Source organism: Stegostoma tigrinum, chromosome 4, assembly GCF_030684315.1.
Source record: "Stegostoma tigrinum isolate sSteTig4 chromosome 4, sSteTig4.hap1, whole genome shotgun sequence".
Classification (NCBI taxonomy): Eukaryota; Metazoa; Chordata; class Chondrichthyes; order Orectolobiformes; family Stegostomatidae; genus Stegostoma; species Stegostoma tigrinum.
The window spans coordinates 39,127,390-39,148,571 of record NC_081357.1 but is presented as its reverse complement, the minus strand read 5'-3'; the positions used below and the strand labels follow the sequence as shown (position 1 = coordinate 39,148,571).

General features: G+C 43.3%; 1 protein-coding gene across 2 annotated transcripts in view; it reads left to right on the top strand.

Annotated features, from left to right (window-relative positions):
- ube3d (ubiquitin protein ligase E3D) overlaps positions 1–21,182 on the top strand; it is a 179,176-nt gene that overhangs the window by 59,592 nt on the left and 98,402 nt on the right. For both annotated transcript variants that reach the window (XM_059645730.1, XM_048530254.2), the window contains exon 9: positions 14,010–14,182. In XM_059645730.1, coding sequence (XP_059501713.1) covers positions 14,010–14,182 — 173 coding nt within the window. The remainder of the gene's footprint in view (positions 1–14,009; positions 14,183–21,182) is intronic.

The window sequence follows — 21,182 nt, the reverse complement described above, 5'->3', positions numbered from 1 at the left end:
AGTTGCGACTCCAGCCCTAGTCCCTGTGGCATACAGCATGTTGCATCTTGTCAACCAGACGTTGGCCCATTTATGTCTACTCTCTGTTTTCTGTCCAGCCAAATCTTCTATCAATGCCAGCATCCTTCCCCCACACCATGAGCTCTTACTTGCCACAACAATCTCTTGTGTTACTCTATTAGATGTTTTGTTGAAATCCATGTGCACTACATCAGCTGTTACCCTTTTTGTGCAACATGTCGCCTTGTCATAAATCTTTATTATGCTTACAAAACATGATTTCCCTTTCGTAAAGCCATGTGACTGCCTAATTACCTTGAATTTCTTTAAGTGCCCTGGTATAATGCCTTTAATAAAAGCTTTTAACTTTTCCTTCATGACAAGGGTTAACCTAACTGGCCTGTAGTTTCCTCTTTCCTGTTTGCCTCCTGTTTGAACAAAGGATTTACCCCTGATCTAGGGAATTTCAGAAAATTAAAACCAGTGTATCAATTATCTCAGTCGCTACTTCTTTTGGACCTGAGAATGATATCTCTCAGGAAAGGTGATGGCCTAATGGTATTATTGCTAGACTGTTAATCCAGAAACTCAGCTAATGTTCTGGGGACCTGGATTGGGATCCTGCCACAGCAAATGGTGAAATTTGAGCTCAATAAAAAACATCTGGAATTAAGAATTTATTGATGACTGTGAAAGCACAGTTGATTGTGGGGAAAAACCCATCTGGTTCATTGTTGTCCTTCAGGGAAGGAAATCTGCCACTCTCATCTGGTCTGGTGATGGTCCACGGTAATGTGGTTGTCTCTCAATTGCCCTCTGAAATGGCCTAGCAAGTCATTTAATTGTACTAATCGCTACAAAGTCTGAAAGAAATGAAACCGGATGGATCACATGGCATTGACCTAGGCATCAGAAAAGACAACGGAAGAAACAGCCCTGTCAACCCTGCAAAGTCCTCCTCACGAACGTCAGTGGGGGGGAGGGGGGGGGGGGTGTGGGGTGGGGGGTGGGGGGAGGCGGGGTGGGGTTAGTGCCAAAATTGGGAGACCTGTCTCACAGATTAGTGAAGCAACAGCCTGACATTGTCTATAAGGTATGATTCTGTGAGTATGACTATGTCTCAGACAAAAGTTCAAAAGTCACTGGTGGCTGTTCCTCTATCAAATAGATATTCAGTTTTCAGAACTGTAGAAGGGGATAGTCTGTCCGAGGAAATTGGAAGGAGCAGTCAGTTATTGATGTTTTTTATGTTAGGCAGCATTTGACAAGATTTACTAGAATTATTATTACAGGGGACTCTCCTGTCAGGGGCATAGACAAGAGATTCTGTGGCAATGAGCTAAATTTAGGATGGTTTGTTGCTTTCCTGGTGCTAGGATTAAGGATGTCTCCAAACATTTCAAGCATATTGTTAAAGGTGAGTTTGAGAAGCCAGAAATTACTATACACATTGGTAGGAATGACAATTTTTGGAAAAAGATTAAAGCAGTACAAGGTCAATTTAAGAGGTGGGTAGAAGATTAAAAAATAGAACTTTAAAATTAGTAATTTCTGGTTTGCTCCTCATGCTAAACTCAAACGAAGGAAGGAATAAAAAAATTAAAGGAGATAAATCAATGGCTAATTGTTCAATTGTTCAGGGATTCAGGTTTTTGGACAATTAGTATGGCTTTTGGGATAGAAGAGACCTGTTCAAAAAGGATGGGTCTAACCTAAACTAGAAAGGGACCAATATCTTAGCAGGGAGATTTGTTCATTCCATGAACAGAGACGTTATACTGATAGAGAATTCTAAGTAGCAGTGTAAAAAGAAGGATTGATGGGGAAGTTCTGAATGTGAGGAAAGCACGTCAATTAGAAAAGAAAGACAAGAAAACTCTGAAGCATTAAATTACATTTATTTCAATGCAAGGGGTCTTACAGGTAAGGCTGATCAACCCAAGGCATGTTTAAGAACATGGGACTGGGACGTCATAGCTATTACACAAACTTGGTTGAGAGCTGGACAAGACTGGCGGCTCAATGTTCTGGGTTTTAGATGCTATAGGAAGGATAGAAAAGGAGGCAAGGGTGGACACTGGGAGTTTGTTTCCGTCAGGCGGGTAGACTAGGACCTGTGGGCACAGGCTTAGAATTAGAGGGGGTAAATTTAAAATGGAAATGAGGAGACATTTCTTCAGCCTGAGAGTGGTGGGCCTGTGGAATTCATTGCCACAGAGCGCAGTGGAGGCCGGGACATTAAATGTCTTCAAGGCAGAGATTGATAAATTCTTGATCTCACAAGGAATCAAGGGCTGCGGGGAGAGTGCAGGGAAGTGAAGTTGAAATGCTGATCAGCCATGATTTAATGGCAGAGTGGGCTTGATGGGCTGAATGGCCTTACTTCCACTCCTATGTCTTATGGCCTTAAGAAAGGAGGGGGCTGGTGGCGTTTTCGATCAAGAATTACTGCTGTGACAAGGGAAGATATTTCTGAAAAATTGTCCAGTAAAAACATATGGATAGAAATTACAAGTAGAAAAGGAAAGATCACTTTGATGGGATCCTACTATAGGCCCTCAATAGTCAGAGGGAAATTGAGAAACAAATATATAGGGAGATCTCAGATATGTATAAGCATAGTAAGATTGTTATAATGAGGGATTTTAATTTTCCAAGAATTCCCTGGGGCTACCATTGTGTTAAAGGTTTGGATGATGAAGAATTTGTCAAATGTGCTCAAGAAAATTTTCTTTAACAATATATGGATACTCCTACCAGAGAAGGGGCAAAACTATAGCATCTTTTGGGTAATAAGGTAAGGTAGGTGACTGAAGTGAAAGTGGGGGAACACTCTCGGTCCAGTGATTGTAATTCTGTTAGTTTCAAAACAGCTATGGAAAAGGATAAACCTTCCATTAAAGTTCAAGCTTTTAATTGGAGTAAGGCAAATTTTAATGGTATGAGAAAAGAACTTCCAAAAGTTGATTGGACTAGACTGTTTGCAGGTAAAAGGATGTCTGACAAAGGGGAGGCATTCAAGAGTGTGATGACGAGAGTTCGGGGACATTTTGTCTCTGTTAGGAGTGTAGGGTCAAGCTGGTAAGATTAAGGAGCAATAGATGAATAAAGATATTGAGATTCTAGTCAAGAATAAAAGAGAATCTTGTTTTAGACATAGACGACTTGGTTTAACTGAATCTCTGAATCAATGTACAGAGTGAAGGGGCATTCTTCAGCAAGAAATCAGGAAGCCAAAGAGGGAATTTGATAATATTGGCAGATAAGATTATGGATAATCCAAAGAGATTCTGCAAATACATCAAAAGCAAGCGGGTAACTAGACAGGGTAGGGTTCTTAAAGATCAAGGAGGTTGTGTTTGTGTTGAACCCCATGTGGTGGGAGAGATACTAAATGAATGTTTTGCATCAGTTTTTACTGTGGAATAAGAAATGAAATCTAGAGAATGCAGGGGAATAAACTTTGATGTTTTAAAAACAGTTCACATTACAGAAAAAGAATTTTGCGAGGTCTTGGAGAATATAAAGAAGGATAAATCACCAGGATCTGAGCTAATGTATTGAAGAACATTGTGGGAAGTAAGGGAGGAAGTTGTGAGACCCTTTGCAGGAATATTTGCGTCATCAATAACTACAGGTGAGGTGCCTGAAGACTGGAGGGTGGCTCGTGTTATACGTTTGTTTAGGAAAGGTTGTAAGGACAAATCGGGGAACTATAGACCTGTGAGTCTGACTTTGGTTGTGAGTAAATTGTCAGAGGTGATTGTGAAAGGTAGAATTTATGGACATTTAGAGAGGCAAAAATTGATTAGTAACAGTCAGCATGGTTTTCTGCAAGGAAGATTATGTCTCACAAACTTGGGTGAGTTTCTTCGAGGAAGTTACCAAAATGATGGATGATGGCAGTGCAGTCGATGTTGTTTTTCACAAGGTTCTGCATGGGAGTCTAATTAGTAAAGTTAAGTCACATGGGATTCAGGGTGAGTTTGCCAATTGGATATGTAATTAGCTTAATGACAAGAGACAGAGAGTAATGGTGGAGGGTTATTTTTTTGGACTGGAGGCCTGTGACCGGCGATGTTCTACAGGGACTGGTTCTGGACCCTTTTTTGGTTGTCATTTGTATAAATGATTTTTACGAGAATGTAGAAGGCATGTCTAGTAAGTATTGCAGACAACACCAAATTTCATGGCATAATAGAGAGTGAAGAAGGTTTTCTAAGATTACAGAGGGATCTTGCTCAAAAGGGTCAATGGGCTGAAAAATTGCAGATGGCGTTCAATCTGGATAAATATGAGGTATTGTATTTTAATAAAACAAACAAGGTTAGGGCTTATACCATTAATGGTGGGGCCGTGGGTAGAACAGCGGGACCTAGGGGCGCAGGTACATGATTCTTTGAAGTTTGCATCATGTATAAGCAGAATGGTTAAAAAGGCGTTTGGTACACTTGCCTTCATTGCTCAGTCCTTTGAGTGTAGGAGTTGGGATGTTATTTTGAGGTTGTACGGGACATTGGCAAGGCCACTTCTGGAATATTGTGTCCAGTTTTTCTCCGGGTGCTCCGGTTTCCTCCCACGGTCCAAAGATGTGCAGGTTAGGTGGATCGGCCATGCTAAATTGCCCGTGGTGTTCAGGGGTGTGGGTCTGGGTGGGATGCTCCAAGGGGTGGTGTGGACTTGTTGGCCTGAAGGGCCTGTTTCCACGCTGTAGGGAATCTAATCTAGTCTAAAATCATGAGTGGGGAAGGATATAGTGAATGATATTTGGCTTTTCCCTAGGGTGGGGGATTTGAAGACTAGGAGACACATTTTTAAGGGTGAGGGGTGAGAGATTTAAAAAAAAATGACATGAGGAAATTTTTTTACGCAGAGGGTAGATCGTGTGTGGAATGAACTTCCTGAAGAAGTGGTGGACGTGGGTACCGTTAAAATGTTTAAAGGACATTTGCACAGAGCCATAAATAGGAGAGGTTTGGAAAGAGTTGGGCCAGCAGCAGGTAGGAGGGACTAGTTTAGTTTGGGTTTATGTTCGGCATAGGCTGGTTAGACGGAAGGGCCTGTTTCCATGCTGTATGACTCCATGATGCCGCCATCGCCATCCCTGGATATGTCCTGTTCCACTGCCAGGACAAACCTGGCAGAGGAGGTGGTATACAGCTGGGAGGGATTTGCACTGGGAGTCCGCAACAATGACTCCGGATACCATGATGTCTCATGTCATCAGGTTAAACATGGGCGTGGAAACCTCCTGCTGGTTACCACGTGCCATCCTCCCTCTTCTGATAAATTGACACTCCTCCATGTTTACCAACATTTGGAGGAAGCACTGAGGATGGCAAGGGCACAAAATGTACTCTGGGTGGGGGATTTCGATGTCCACCACTAGCAGTGGCTCGACAGCTGTACTACTGATCGAGCTGATTAGGTCCTAAAGGACATAGCTGCTGGACTGGGTGTGCGTCAGGTGGTCAGGGAAGAACAAGAGGGAAAAACATACTTGACTTCATCCTCTTCAATCTGCCAGCTGCAGATGCATCTGTCCATGACAGTATTGGTAAGAGTGACCACCGCACAGCCCTTGTGGAGACAAAGTCCCACCTTCACATTGAGAATAACCTCCATCATGTTGTATGACACTATCACTGTGCTCAATGGGACAGACTTCACACAGATCTAACAACTCAAGACCGGGCACCAATGAGGCGCTGTGGGCCATCAACAGCAACAGAATTGTATTCCAGCACAACCTGTAACCTCATGGCTTTGCATATCCCCCAGTCAACCCATTACCATCAAACCAGGGGATCAACCTTGGTTCAATGGAGAGTGCAGGAGGGCATGCCAGGAGTGGCACTAGGCATACCTGAAGATGAGGTGAAGCCACCAAACAGAACTACTTACACGTCAAACAATGAAAGCAGCAAGTGATAGACAGAGCTAAGCGATCCCACACGGATCAGGTCTAAGCTCGGCTGTCCTGCCACATCTAGTGAATGGCGGTGGACAATTAAACAACTCACTGGAGGAAGAGGCTTCTCAAATATCCCCAACCCTCAATGATGGAAGAACCCAGCACATCGTTGCAAAAGATACGGCTGAAGTATTCGCAGCAATCTTCAGCCAGAAGTGCTGAGTGGACGATCCAGCTCTGGCCTCCTCCAGTGATCCCCAATTTGACAGATACCAGTCTCCAGCTGATTCAGTTTACTCCACGTGATATCGAGAAACAGTTGGAAACACTGGATACTGCAAAGGCCACCGGCCCTGCCAGCATTCCGGTAATAGTACTTTTGCTCCAGAAGTTAGCTCTCCCCTAGCCAAGCTGTTCCAGTTACAAACCAGGCATCTACCCGACAATGTGGAAAATTGTCCAAGTATGTCCTGTGCACAAAAAGCAGGACAAATCAACCCTGGCCAATTACCGCTCCATCAGTCTATTCTCGATCATCAGTAAAGTGATGAGGGGTGTTATTAACAGTGCTATCAAGCAGCACCTGCTCAGCAATAACCTGCTCAGTGATGCCCAGTTTGGGTTCTGCCAGGATCACTCATCTCCTCGCCCCATTATAGCCTTGGTTCAAACGTAGACAGAAGAGATGAATTCCAGAAATGAGATGAGAGTGACAGTCCTTGACATCAAGGTTGCATTTGACCAAGTGTGGCATCAAGGATCCCTTACAAAACTGGAATTGATGGGTATCGGGGCAAACTGTTCACTGGTGGGAGTCATACATGACACACAGGCAGATGTTTGCGGGTGTTGAAGGTCAGTCATCTGAGCTGCAGGACATCTCTGCAGGAGTTCCTCAGTGTAGTGTCCTTCGCCCAACCATCTTCAGCTGCTTCATAAATGACCTTCCCTCCATCATAAGGTCAGAAATGGGGATGTTCACTGATGAATGCACAATGTTCAGCACAATTTGTGACTCCTCAAGCCCTGAAGCAGTCAATGTTCAAATGCAACAAGATCTAGACAATATCCAGGCTTGACCTGACAAGCGTCAAAGTATGTTTGTACCATGCAAATACCAGGTTACAACCATCACGAATCACTGCGCTTTGACATTCAATGCTGTTACCATAACTGAATCTCCCACTGTCAACTTCGTGAGGTTATCACTGACCAGAAACTCACCAGTACTCACTACATAAATTCAGTGGCTACAAGAGCAGGTCAGAAGCTAGGAGTACTGAGGTGAGTAGCTCACCTCCTGACTCCCCACAGCACATGCATCATCAACAACACAAAATTCATGAGTGTGATGGAATGCTCCCCACTTGCCTGCATGGTTGCAGCCCCAACGATACTCAAGAAGGTTGACAGCATCCAAGACAAAGCTGCACACTTGAATGCTATCAAATCCACAAACATCCACTCGCTCTACCTTCAATGCTGAGTAACAGCAGTGTGTACCATCTACGAGAAGTACTGCAGAAATTCGCCAAAGATCCTCAGACAGCACCTTCCAAATGCACAAACGCGTCCATCTAGAAGGACAAGGGCAGCAGATACATGGGAACACCACCGCCTTCAAGTTCCCCTCCAAGCCACTCACCACCCTGACTTTGAAATATATTGCTGTTTGTTCACTGCTGCTGGGTCAAAGTCCTGGAATTCCCTCCCTAATGGTATTGTGGATCAACCCACAGCGGGTGGACTGCAGTGGTTCAGGAAGGCAGCTCACCACCACCTCTTGAGAGCAACTAGAGATGGACAATAAATGCTGGCACAGCCAGTGACACCCACATTCCATAAATGAATAATTTTTAAAAAAAATCAGGAATTTGGAACTTGTCAACCTTCAACTCTAGCAGTGCCACTTTCCTTCTGAATGTCACTTTCTTGTGTTCCTCCCTTCCTTCCATTTCCTGAATTGTAGCTATATCTGGGATGTTTCTTGTATCCTCTGTAATGAAGACTGATGCAAAATAAATGTCCATCTACTGTTCTCCCTCTCTGCTATTAATTCCCCAGACTTATTTGCTATCGGGTCAACATTCACTTCATGGCTTTTCTTTTATAAAGGCTGATTAAAGCTCTTACTTTCTGCTTTTATATTTTCAGCTGGTTTTTTCTTATTTTCTAATTTAGTCCTCATTATTATTCTCTTGGTCAATCTTCACAGTTTGTTCATGTTTCGTCCAGTTTTCTGACCTGCCATCCACCGTGATGTGTTTACTTTAGGTATATTTTTCCTTAAACTTATTGAGTTTATCACAGATGCACTCCCCTTAGAAGCTTTCCTCTCTATTGGAATGTAACTAGTCTACATTTTCTGAAATATCCCTTCAAACATTTGCCACTGCATCTCCATTGGCCTATTCCTTAATCCAGTTCACTTCTACCTCTGATTTAATGTGGTGAGTAGTCACTGATGTTAACTAGCATTGGATCCATCCTTCTCTCCCTCAAACTGAATGTAAAATTAGATCATTTTATGATTGCTCCTGCCTAGTGGTATCTTGACCGTGAGGTCATGAATTAATCGTGTCTCTTTGGATAATAAATTCTCATATAGCCACCCCTCTGGCTGGTCCCAGAATATTCTGTTATAAGAAACTATCCTGACAATTTTCTGTGAACTGCTTATCTGGGCTACCTTTGACCGTCTGATTTATCCAGTCTGTAAAGATTTTAGCATCTTTCATGATTATGGCTCACAGTATTCCTCCTTTTATACTACAGTTTATCATGTGGTTACTGTTAGAGAGCCTGCACACCGCTCCTACAATTGCTTTTATCATTTACCATTTCTGCCTAAAGAGCTTCTACATTGTTGTTCCCTCCACTTAGTCAACCCATCTCTATTGTGATCATACTTTATGAATTAACAGAGCCATAACCTCCACCTTTTTGTAGTTCCTCTCCTTCCTAAATGTCCTGGACCAGATATAAACATTTTGAATTGATTTTAATATGACAGGACAGGATCTGGCCAAAGTGGACTGGGAGTAACTATTTGGCACGGTCGGAATTTTTCAAAAAGGAAATAGTGAAAGTGCAGAGGTACCTTCTTCCTGTAAAGGCCAAGAGTGGGACCAAAATTCTGGAGAAGCCTGGTCATTGTGGAATGCACAGGACTGGATGAGGAAAGGAAAAGGAAGCTTATGGTAGATAAGGTGCCATGGGCCATCAACAGCAGCAGAATTCCAATACCCCAGCACAGTCTGTAACCTCATGGCCTGGCTTATCCCACATTCAACCATTACCATCAAACCAGAGGATTAACCCACGTTCAAGGCAGAGTGCAGGAGAGCATGCCAGGAATAGCATAACCTTAAGGCATAACCTAAAAGTGAGGTGCCAATCTGGTGAAGCCACTAAACGGCATAGCCAGCAAGTACTAAGCAGGACTAAGAGCCTCTGTAACCAGAGGATGCAGTCCTGCCAGATGAATGAAGGTGAGGAATTGAACTGGAGGTTGAGATTCCATAAATATTCCCATCCTCAATGATGGAAGAGCCCAGCACTTCAAGGCAAAAGATAAGGCTGAAACATTCACAACAATCTTCAGCCAGAAGTGCCGAGTGGATGATCCATCTGTTTCCCAGCATCACAGATAACAGTCTTTAGCCAATTCGATTCACTCCACATGTTGTCAAAAAACAGCTGGACTCGTTGGTTAGTGCAAAAGCTACGGACCCTGACAACATTCTGGTAATAGTACTGAAGACTTGTGCTCCAGAACTTGTTGCTCCTGTAGACAAACTATTCCAGCACAGTTACAACACTGGCGTCTACCCAACAATGTGGAAAATTGCTTGGGAATGTCCTGTTCATAAAAAGCAGGACAAATCCAACCTGGCCAATTACTGTCCCATCAGTCTACTGTCAATCATCAGGAAAGTGATGGAAGGTGTTGTCAACAGTGCTATATAGCAGCATCTGCACAGTGACGCCCAGTTTGGGTTCCACCAGGACCATCAGCTCCTGACCTCACTATAACCTTGGTTCAAACATAGACAGAAGAGATGAATTCCAGAAATGAGATGAGAGTGACAGCCCTTGACATCAAGGCTGTATTTGACCAAGTGTGGCATCAAGGAACCCGAGCAAAACTGGAACTGATGGGTGTCAGGCACAACCTCTCTGCTGGTTGGAGTCATACCTGGCACACAGGAAGATGGTTGTGGTTGTTGGAGGTCAGTCATCTCAGTCCCAGGACATCTCTGCAGGAGTTCCTCAGGGTAGTGTCCTAGGCCCACCATCTTCAGCTGCTCTATCAATGACCTTCCCTGTACTATAATGTCAGGAAGTGGGGATGTTCACTGATGATTGCACATGTTCAGCACCATTCGTGACTCCTGAGATACTGAAGCCGTCTGAGTTCAAATGCAACAAGATCTGGACAATATCCTGGTGTTGGCTGACAATTGGCAAGTAACATTTGCACCATACAAATGCCAGGCTATGACCATCACCAATAAGAGATACTCTGACCCTCGCCTCTTGGCATTCAGTGGTGTTTCCATCACTGAATTCCCCACTGTCAACATCCTGTGGGTTACCATTGACTAGAAACTCAACTGGACTTGCCTTACAAACACAGTGGTTACAAGAGAAGGTCAGTTATCAGGAATGCTGCAGCAAGTAGCTTATCTTCTGCCTCTTCAAAACCTGATCGCCATCTACAAGGCACAAGTCAGGAGTGCGATGGAATATTTCCCACCTTCCTGGATGAGTGCAGCCCCAACAACACTCAAGAAGTTTGACACTAGCCAGCATGAAGCAGCCCATGTGACTGGCACTACATCCACACATCTACTCCCTCACTATTGACACTCAGTAGCAGCAGTATGTGCTATCTTCAAGATGCGCTGCAGAAATTTACCAAAGATCCTCGAACAGCACCTTCCCAAACCCACGACCATCATCACCTGTAAGCGCCCCTCCAAACCACTCACCATCCTGACTTTAAAATACATCGCCGTTCCTTCACTGTCGCTGGGTCAGATTCCTGGAATACCCACCCCAAAGGGCATTGTGGGTTGACATACAGCAGGAGGACTGTAGCAGCTTACTATTACCTTCTCAAGGGCAACTAGGGATAGGCAATAAATGCTGGCCAGCCAGTGATAACCACGTCCAACGAGTGAATGAAAAAATACTGAGGGCTCAGATCATCATAAACTCTAGATGCATGCAGAAACTAAAGAAATCAGGAAAGCAAAGAGGGGCCATGAGAAAATACCGGCAGGCAAAGTAAGTGAAAATTCAAAGGCATTTTATAAGCGTCACGGTGGCAAGATGATGACCAGGTAATGAGTGGAGCCCATTAGGGACTTGAATGGCAAATTCAGTCAAGTAAAAATAAAAGCAAATAATGTTTTAAATAAGTATTTTGCATACAGAGGGGGCAGGAAGGATATCAAAATCAGGGCAGAAGCACGTGATATACTTGAACAAATTGTCATTGAGAGGGAGGAGGTATTAATAGTTTCACCAGGTTTAAAATCAGATAAATCCCCAACCCAGACGAGATGTACCTCAAGCTGTTGTGGGAGGTAAGGGAGGTGATGCAGGGGCCTTGACACTGTGTTATGTAGTTAGAAAAGACAGAACACTGAAGACAGGATGGATGAGTAATAATGGTTTGGGCAACACCCAAAGCTGCTGGTGGAGTGGGCACCAAAGACAACACTGTCACTCTTGTGATCAAGTGTGAAATGGTTCTTAGATTCACTTACCTTGTCAGTGGTAACTATGACCAGGAACTTCAGATGGAATATTGCTGTTCATGGATACAACTTGGGTATCAAAATGATTGGATGGCAAGTGAGAGCTCTTACAAAAACAAGATCAATTTGGAAATATGATGAGATTATAAACAATACCAGATTTGAGTAGGAAATGATGAGAGTGTTTGTTAGTAAATTTTCTTGTAGTGCTTAATCTTTTGTTTACATTTAAAATTTCCTCATCTGTTAATTGAATGTTTAAAGTGAAATATTGTCCAGTGGTGTTCTTTCCATTAGTTTTATGGGGACTTTTTTCTCCTTGAATAGCCTCTGTGGGAATTATAACAAAATGTTAGAAACATGGAAACTAAGAACAGGAGTAGGCCATTCCACTTTCTCATCATACTTAACAAACCTTTAAAATCTAACAATGTACATATCTCTTTCGCAGATATAGAACATAGAAAAGTACAGCACAGTACAGGCCCTTCGGCCCACAATGTTGTGCCATGGATTAATCCTAATCCAAAAATAAAATAACCTAAACTACATTCCCCTCAATTCACTGCTGTCCATGTGCATGTCCAGCAGTCGCTTAAATGTCGCTAATGACTCCGCTTCCATGACTACCACTGATAAACTATTCCATGCGCTCACAACTCTCTCTGGGTGAAGAACCTCCCTCTGACGTCTCCTCTATACCTTCCTTCTAACACCTTAAAACTATGACCCCTCGTGGCAGTCAATCCTGCCCTGGGGAAAAGTCTCTGGCTATCGACTCTATCCGTGCCTCTCATTACCTTGTACACCTCGATCAGGTCACCTCTCTTCCTCCTTCTCTCCAGAGAGAAAAGTCCGAGCTCAGTCAACCTCTCCTCGTAAGACAAGCCCTCCAGTCCAGGCAGCATCCTGGTAAACCTCCTTTGCACCCTCTCCAAAGCCTCCACATCTTTCCTATAATAGGGCGACCAGAACTGGACACAATATTCCAAGTGTGGTCTCACCTGGGTTTTGTAGAGCTGCAGCATAACCTCACGGCTCTTAAACTCGATCCCCCTGTTAAACTAGATTGGCAGGGGGTGGGGAACCAGATGTGTAATTTAGAGGATGAGGTATTTAGCCTTCCAACAGACAGGCGCACACAACATTAAAAATATAACTGGAAACTGAACTGCAGCAAACAACAGTGCCGCAGTAAGGCACGTACATCATCCACAGCAGTGACGGCATAATCCCTCTCATCCAAATCTGTTTTCCTCATCATATGCTCCAGGTTTATTAGTGTATATTCAATGACTTGGCCTCCACAGGCTTCTGTGCAACCGCACCTCCCCACACCCCCCCAAACAAATCCTAGAGTCTCGAATTGGAGAAAACATCTTCCTTTCTTCTAGTTTGTCCCGCCCTGTTAGAATTTTGTACGTCTCAAGCAGATCATCTCTCATCCTACTAAATGTTCGTAAATATAAGCCCAGTCAAATGAACCTCTCCCCATAGGACAGTCAAACCAACCTTGGTAACAGCCATATGAGTCTCCACTGTACTCCTTCTATGGCAGGTTTGAGAGGGAGACCGAAACTGCACACTAACTAGAGGTGTGGAGTCGCCAAAGGCCCTATGTAACTGCAGTGAGACATCTTAACTTCTGAACTCAAATCATCTTCCAATGAAGGCCAGTATACCATTTGCCTTCCTAGTTACTTGCTGAACCTGCCTTTATTGACTGATGTACAAGGACATTCCGATCCCTTCATATATCCACACTTCCTGTTATATTACCATTTCTGAAGGAAATGTACCAGTTCACATTTCGCCATCTGCCATGTGCTTGCCCAGTAATTCAACTTGTCAAAATCACCTTAAAGCCTCCATACTGCCTCCTCACAACTCTCAATGCTGCCCAGTTCCGTATCATCAGCAAACTTGAAAGTGTTGCATTTGGTTCCCTCCTCCAGTCATTTATATAAATGTTAAGCAGCTGGGAACAACAACTGATCTTTGTAGTACTGATCATGTCAGCCATCTGGAAAAACACCTATTTATTCCTGCTCTCTGTTCCCAGTCTGTCAACCAATTCGTAATCCGTGCCAATGTATTACTCCCTATCCCATCTGCTTTGCTTTTGCCAACTCAGCTCTTTGAGGCAAAGCCTCTGAAAATCCAAATACACCGTATCCACTGATGCTGTGTCGATTTGAAATGAACTGCTGGTGACTTTGCAAATAGTCATCTTTTTAAAAATTGCAATTAACTTTCTCATGCCTCGCTTACAGTCAGTTGTAGTAGCTACCTTTTTAAATATAATCAGTTGTTTTTCTTTCTTACAGCTCTGGCTTTTGAATTCTGATAGCCTGCTGGTGAGATCACACGATGACGTAAAAAGTGATTTTGCTGGAGTTGACAAGAAGGCTGTAAAGCCAGAGTCATCTCACAAATTTTGTGAGGGAAGCAACGCCATCAAAGTACTATATCAGCCCTGTTTAAATGGCAGAAACAAAATGTAAGTAATACTGTTTTCGATATTTCTGTTGAATTTTGGAAGAGCTAAAAGCTTCATGACCGCTGAAACGTGGGATGAAACAATATCTTGGGGCTGTCGGTGCTCTTAATTATAATATTATGATGTTAGTGAAGAAAAATTCTGCTCCATTGACCTAACAAGGTATAGAGCTGGACGAACACAGCAAGCCAAGCAAGGTCTTAGGAGCAGTAAAGCTGATGTTTTGGGCCTAGACCCTTCCCAAAATGTCAGCTTTCCTGCTCCTAAGATGCTGCTTGGCCTGCTGTGTTCATCCAGCTCTACATTTTGTTATCTCGGATTTTCCAGCGTCAGCAGTTCTGATTAACTGTGCTTCATTGATTTTCCTGTTGTTTAGCTCGAGGATAGCTGTGTGGCTGTCAGATGCTGTCCCTCGTTATTGCACTGTGCTCTTGGAGCAGAGTCACTCCGGAGTTCACTCCGCTGTTGGGAAAGACAGAAATCTGCGGATAAGCACAAAGTCAACTACCGTGTGATTTTGTTTTTGAAGAAAACATCTCGCAGGTGTCACTAGCAGAGTTGACACTTGTGGTCTGGTGCAGATGGTGCTTTGCAGGCACTTTGTTGAACAGTTGGAGTTGATGTGATGAAGATACTTGTGCCATTATGTGGAGGGGTATTCGGGATTGTGACACAGTGGCAATGAAGGGATGGTGACATATACCCAATCAGGCTGGTATGTGATCTGAAGAGCAAGCTGCAGGTGACGATGACAAAATCACCCTGTAGTTGACTTTGTGCTTATCCGCACATTTCTGTCTATTCCAACAGTGGAGTGAACTGCGGAGTGACTCTGCCCCAGGAGCACAGTGCAATAACAAGAGACAACATCTGTACCTGCTGCCCTTGATCTTCTCAATGGTAGATGTTGAGGACATTGAAAGTGCAGGTAGAAGCAGCCTTGATGAGTTGCTGCGGTGTCCCACGTCAGTGGCATGGACTGGTGACACTGGGCACGTGGTGGACTGTGTGAATGTTCGGTGTTGTTGGCTGAGGGACAGTTATAGGTCGGAAAACCATTTGGAGAACACGTTGGTTCTAAGCTCCGTGAAGTGGCTATCTGAGATGGACTTTGGTTCTGTGGCCTGGATTAGGTGCTGAACATGCTCGCCCTGCACTACAGCATAGATAGTTAGTCAAACCTGATTCTGTTTGGGCAGTTTGCCCTGCTCTGATGCATTTGGCTGGTGACACTTTAATTGTTATGCAGAGAAACTTAAGCTGCCCTCCGTGTAGGAGGTATGCCTCGGAGAGCTGCTGGCCACTTTGAAAGTGGCAGCTTGGTAATATCAGTGATGGCCGCAGACCTCCAGCTAATACTGGGATTTCTCTGATATGGGGCTAGCAGGTCCCAGCTAGGTGGGTTGGCTGGGAGAAGGGTTATCTGGTGTAGGATAAGGTTGGTGTGGACTTGCGAAGGGAAAACTGTGGTGGAGGCAAGGCTTCAATTATATTGTTGTTCTCCTTCCTCTTCCTCCCTCTTGCCCATTGACTGGTGAGCAGAATGTGGGGTTAGACTGGTCGGGCTGCATGTTGATCCCATTAAATTCAAGTGGCAGAAGGCAGAGGGTATGAAGCTGGCTTTTAAAGGCGCAAAGCCCTGTTTTGTGGATCCAACCACCAGCTTTCTGGCTCATGAATGCTCCATAAAATCCAGCCCAGTTTCTCTCCCAAAAAGGTGACAATTCTGACATTAGAATAGTCTGCACTGAAACATCGATGTCAGAATTTTCATACCTCCATCATCCTAACATTGTATTTGTTTATCATGTGATGTCACTGTATCCGTTTGATAAACAAATCACACTTGGTTAATCAGTGGTTCTGTACAAATTGTCAAAAGATTTGAAGAGAATTAAAAAGCGACGTTTCCCGGTTCCAAAGCAATACTGTTACTTATAAACCTGGAGCATATGATGAGGAAAACAGATTTGGATGAGAGGGATTATGCCGTCACTGCTGTGGATGATGTACTTGCCTTACCTTGGCACTGTTGTTTGCTGCAGTTCAGTTTCCAGTTATATTTTTAATGTTGTGTGTGCCTGTTTGAATTTGGGTGTCTCTGGTGATTTGGAAAGGTCTGTTCTTAGCACCACTTCGTCATAGGTGAAATTAGACAACAGATTTCCACTATAACTGGGGGTTGCCAGTTGCATGGAAGGAGGTGAGAAGTGTGGCAGAGATGGAAGAGGGAGATTGCTTTTTAGAATGTTTAATTACACGATATTAATTTTTAATCTGTCTAATTAAGCTGAAGTGAGAACAATTTTTAGTTGCGCTCAGCTTTGTAAAATTAATTTATGTTTGCAATATGGCTGGGGGCTCTTCAATGTGAATGTAATTAATTCCAAACATTTTCTACTTCAGAATATCTGATTGGCAGCAGAGTCTTTGTGGGACTCAGTGACACAGAATGGGTCACGAATATTTTTCTCTTTTCATGTGGCCTACTGCGTTCTCTGGTCGGCAGTATAATGGTCACTCTGACAAAAAGTTTGAATGTTCATGATGTTGATCATCTGATAAATACTTGGTTGGTGGCAGAGCATATGTTTCCCATTTTTGCTGCTGCCTCCTTTGTCTGCGTTACCCAGCGCCTCTTGTACAGCTGTTGCTCTCTGCTTTTGTTTAAAATGAATTTTATTGATGAAATAAAAATGAGTGAAGTGCACACTCCATCTTGGTTTCATCAGAAAGACAGAAAAAACTTTTCCTGAGCAGAGCAGGCCAAGTATAAATATCAATAAATGTAAACCTGTATCCGTTGATCCTTTAAGCATTTATGTCAAATTTCTAGGCACAGTAGTTGATGAAATCGTTGGTTTTTCGAAAATGAACTGGGTAGGCGCTGTGTGATCTCACAACAACAACTTAAATTTTTACAAACCAAAAGAACTGTGGAAGCTGTAAACAAAAATGGAAATTGCTAGAAAAGCAATGGCAGCATTTTTGGAGATAAATCAAGAGTTAATGTTTCCGGTTGAGTGACCCTTCCTCAGAACTGATGGTAGCTAGGAAAGTCTCGGTTTGCTTTCAGGAGACAGGGTGGGGGGAGGGGGTCAGGAGTTAATGATAGATGGAGATAGAGGCCAGATAAAGAGCAGAACGGTTGGACAGACAAAAGAGTGGATAACGATCAGGCTGCGAGGATGAATAGCTATTAATGGGGACTGTTAGCGGCTAACAATACCACCAGACACACATTCCTTTCTTTCCTATGTCCCATTTTATATCACTGTGAATATAGTGGGACACATCAAGGAGTCTCACAGGTGATTACAAAATAAAGTATGACATTGAGCCACTTGAGAGAGTCAGATGAAAAGTTTGGTTGGCGAGATGGGTATCAAAAAGTGTGTTAACTGAGAGCTAGGTAGGGAAGTGGAGAGGTGTAGGGAGGTATTTCCAGTATTTTTGGCCTCGGCAGCTGAAAGCACAGCCACAGATAGCGGAGTGTTTAAATTCAGAGATGTACAAGAGGCTAGACTGAGAGAGAGTTGTGTGGCTGGAAGAAATCACATGGATGAGGAGAGGCCATGGAGAGTTTAGGGAATCAGGGTGAAAATTTTAAAAACCAAGACGTTATAAGTCAGCAGCAGATGTGATAGGGGGCAGGGACTTGGTGCAAAATAAGACACAAACAGTGGAACTTTAGATGACCTTAGGTTTACGGGACAGATACAGTGTGGGAATACCGTGGGGCTGCGGTGAAGTGGTGGGGTCTAGAGTAATGAAGGGCTGAATGAGGGTTTTTGCATTAGCTGTGATGGGAGTGAAATCCAGTGATGTTAAGGAGATGGAAAAGTTGTTGTCAGTAATGGTGTGAATATGAGCTCGGTAGTTCACCTCTGATTAAACTGCGACTGTCAGGAAGAGATATAAAGTCAGTAGCTGGAAATGGAGTTTGGAGTGCAGATTGAACTCAAATGGGTCAGCTCACTGGAAATCAAGCCTGTCTGTTCCTGGAGTGGTCACAATAGTTAAAGATTATATCTAAGTCTGCAAAACCAGCAATTTGCCTGCCTGGTACACTCAAGTTAACAGGAAACATGGGACAGCTTTCTGTACTTAACAGGAGTTATTACCTATTACAAGAAACCTGGTTCTAACCACAGGTATATAACTATTCCCTACATACAGCCAAAAATCATTGATTTTATAGGTGGAGGAGGATAAACATCTCAGGAACAATTCAATCCGTGAGATTGAGTGGAGGTGTTCCATTGGATTTCCAAATCCTTTGGTTTTTTTGCCTCACCACAGGAGGCACTGAGCAATTTATTCACAAATTATAAAGTCTCTGTCCTATTACATAAAAGCAACATCTTACAGAAACGCTGGCGGAAGAAAATAAACTGGCTTTCCTCAGGCTTTAGGTATTTTCCTGGAGAGAGAGAGAGAAAGTGATTTCGTTACTCTGGAGCCAATCAGATAGTTGTTGCCAGGCTGGTTACTACTTCACAAACCAATCAGCAACTTGCTGTCGGCCAAATCTCTCACCACCAGATGTGGCCCGTCTACAGTTTTGCGCCACTGCTCGAATAATGAGTTTCAGTAGCTTGCTTTTCAAAAGTGCAGCAATTGCTTCAGCCATCCTAGGGGTTTTTAAGAGACTGTTTTTCCCATTTCATTCCATAGTTAAAAACACAGAAAAATATGAAGATGGTGTTTACACAATGTTGGGCCAAGAGTTTTTTTTTAAAGAAGAGAATGATGACAACAGATTTAAAGGAGAGAAGATCAATAAATGGGAGAAAGCCATTCATGACATTGGCTATGATTGTGTCCAGGAGAGATGTTGGATCATTTGCACCTTAATGGGAACAAGCTCAAGGGAACAGGAGGTGAGCTTTATGGACCATATGGGCTCAGAGAGGGCATGAAGGGAGATGAGAGAGAAACTAGAGAAAGATGATTGTCAAAGGAATTTGGCCAAATGGGCTGGAGGAAGTGAGGGACTTGGTAGAGGCAGCTAATTGGATTGTCTTGGTTTCAGTGGCAAAGAAATCCATATATTCCCTGCACTTGCTGCTGTTGGAGGTGGTGGTGAGGCTTAGGGTGGAATGTGAGTTGAGTTTCAGGAGATGACTTGCAGTCGAGGAAAGGAGCAGACATTGTTATTGCATTCCAGATTGATCCTGGAATAGTGGGCAGCTTCAGCAGGTGAGAACACAATCTGGTGGTGTTTTAATTGGTCCAGGCAGGTCTGGCTAAGCCACTGCCTAGCCTTTCACTTCAAGTCCCTGTCCCTCGAGTTTTAGTGAGTAGAAATGAATGCTGTTACCAGTTGAGACAGTAATTGTTTTGTTGTGGAGTAGCTCCTCAAAATTTACGGGGATTGCCTGATTTTCCTCTTTGTACTCGGCCCACGTGATGCTTATGCATCCAGATAGTGTTTCCTTGCCAGCTGCTTAAGTTGGCAAAGAAAAAAAACCTTTACTAAGGGACATACCAAGAACTGCAGATGCTGGAGTCAGAGACAACACAACCTGGAGCTGGAGGAAGAGAGCAGGCCAAGCAGCATCAGAGGAGCAGGAAAGCTGACGTTTCAGGTCAGGACCCTTCTTCAGAAAACCTTTTCTGAATTTGCTGCTGCTAGATACTGCTGAATTGTTCAGCGCCTCAACAGGGAAATAATTGCACCGTTCACACATGTTTAGACAGTATTTCAGGTCCAACTGTGCCCCTTGATCATTATAAACAATCACAAGGACCGATTGATTATTTCAAACCAGTGTTCACTTTAGACAGATTCTTGAAATTGAAAGAAAAGGTATGGTGATTTTATTTAACTTTTGGGAATTCCACTTATCTTCCATCTCAGCACAGAAAAAACATGGATGCTGTGCAATGGATCATGAAAACTTAAATTTGATTCTCATTGTTCCCTGATGGAGATTTATATAACTTGGTACTTGACCTGCAGAAACGTGTGTGGATTGTCGAAAGCTGAGGACTGCACATCAGGGAACAGATGAAACCATGTGTTTGTCTTCAATAACCCATTGAACCAAGGCTAGATTAGTAAAACTGTCAAATCCCATTTGTGCAAAACGCTTCACCCTCTCATGAGCAATTTGTGTGATTTCTATAAGAATTTAACATGAATACTGTGACTGACCTAATTTTTCACAATGTGAGCAGTGATTTTTATTGTCCTTTTTTAAATGAAGAAGCCACATTTAGGCCAACTAACTATGGCTGCTACTAATAGATTGAGTTCTATTCACTTAACTTGCTTTTAATCATGTGACGACATTTTGATTCTACTGAGAGACTCCAGAAGGAGGAGAGGAGGGTTGATGATGACAGCAGAGAGGGAGGATGGGTAGGGAATAGTGGCTGGTGAACGAAGAGGATGTTTGCAATTTGACAGTGGGTTCTGGTTGTTTATGTAGTTGTGGGAATCATCAGTACTGAGCTGAACTGTTCTCAACCCATGTTCACATGGGCATCTCAATAGGGCTCAATGAAGCATTGATTCATGGCCAGGAGTGACAAAATGTATCCCTCCCCGACCCCATAAAAAATAGGCAAACCTCTAGATCGTGAGCACTCTTAGCTGCCATGTCAGCCAAAGTCTGTTAAATTGATAAGGGTTAAAGTAGAGGCTTTCTGCTGTCTAAGGTCTGATAAACATGTTCAGCCAACAGGGAGTCTTGCTTCTAATTTTCTCCATTTGTATTCTTCCTTGCAAGACTCATGGATTAAACTTGTAATTTTTCAACAACCCTGAGAGGAGCAGATATTTTTATTCATAAAGTAATAGTGAGGGATACTGTGGTAATGTCAGTGACTAAGAATGTAGAGGTCCATAGGTCATGAGTTCAAATCCCCACCATGGCAATAATTGACCCATACAGATCTGGAATGGAAAGCTACCATGACATTATCGTCAAATGGTACAAACCCATCTGGTTCACTCATGTCCATTTGGGAAGGAAATCTGCTATCCTTAAAT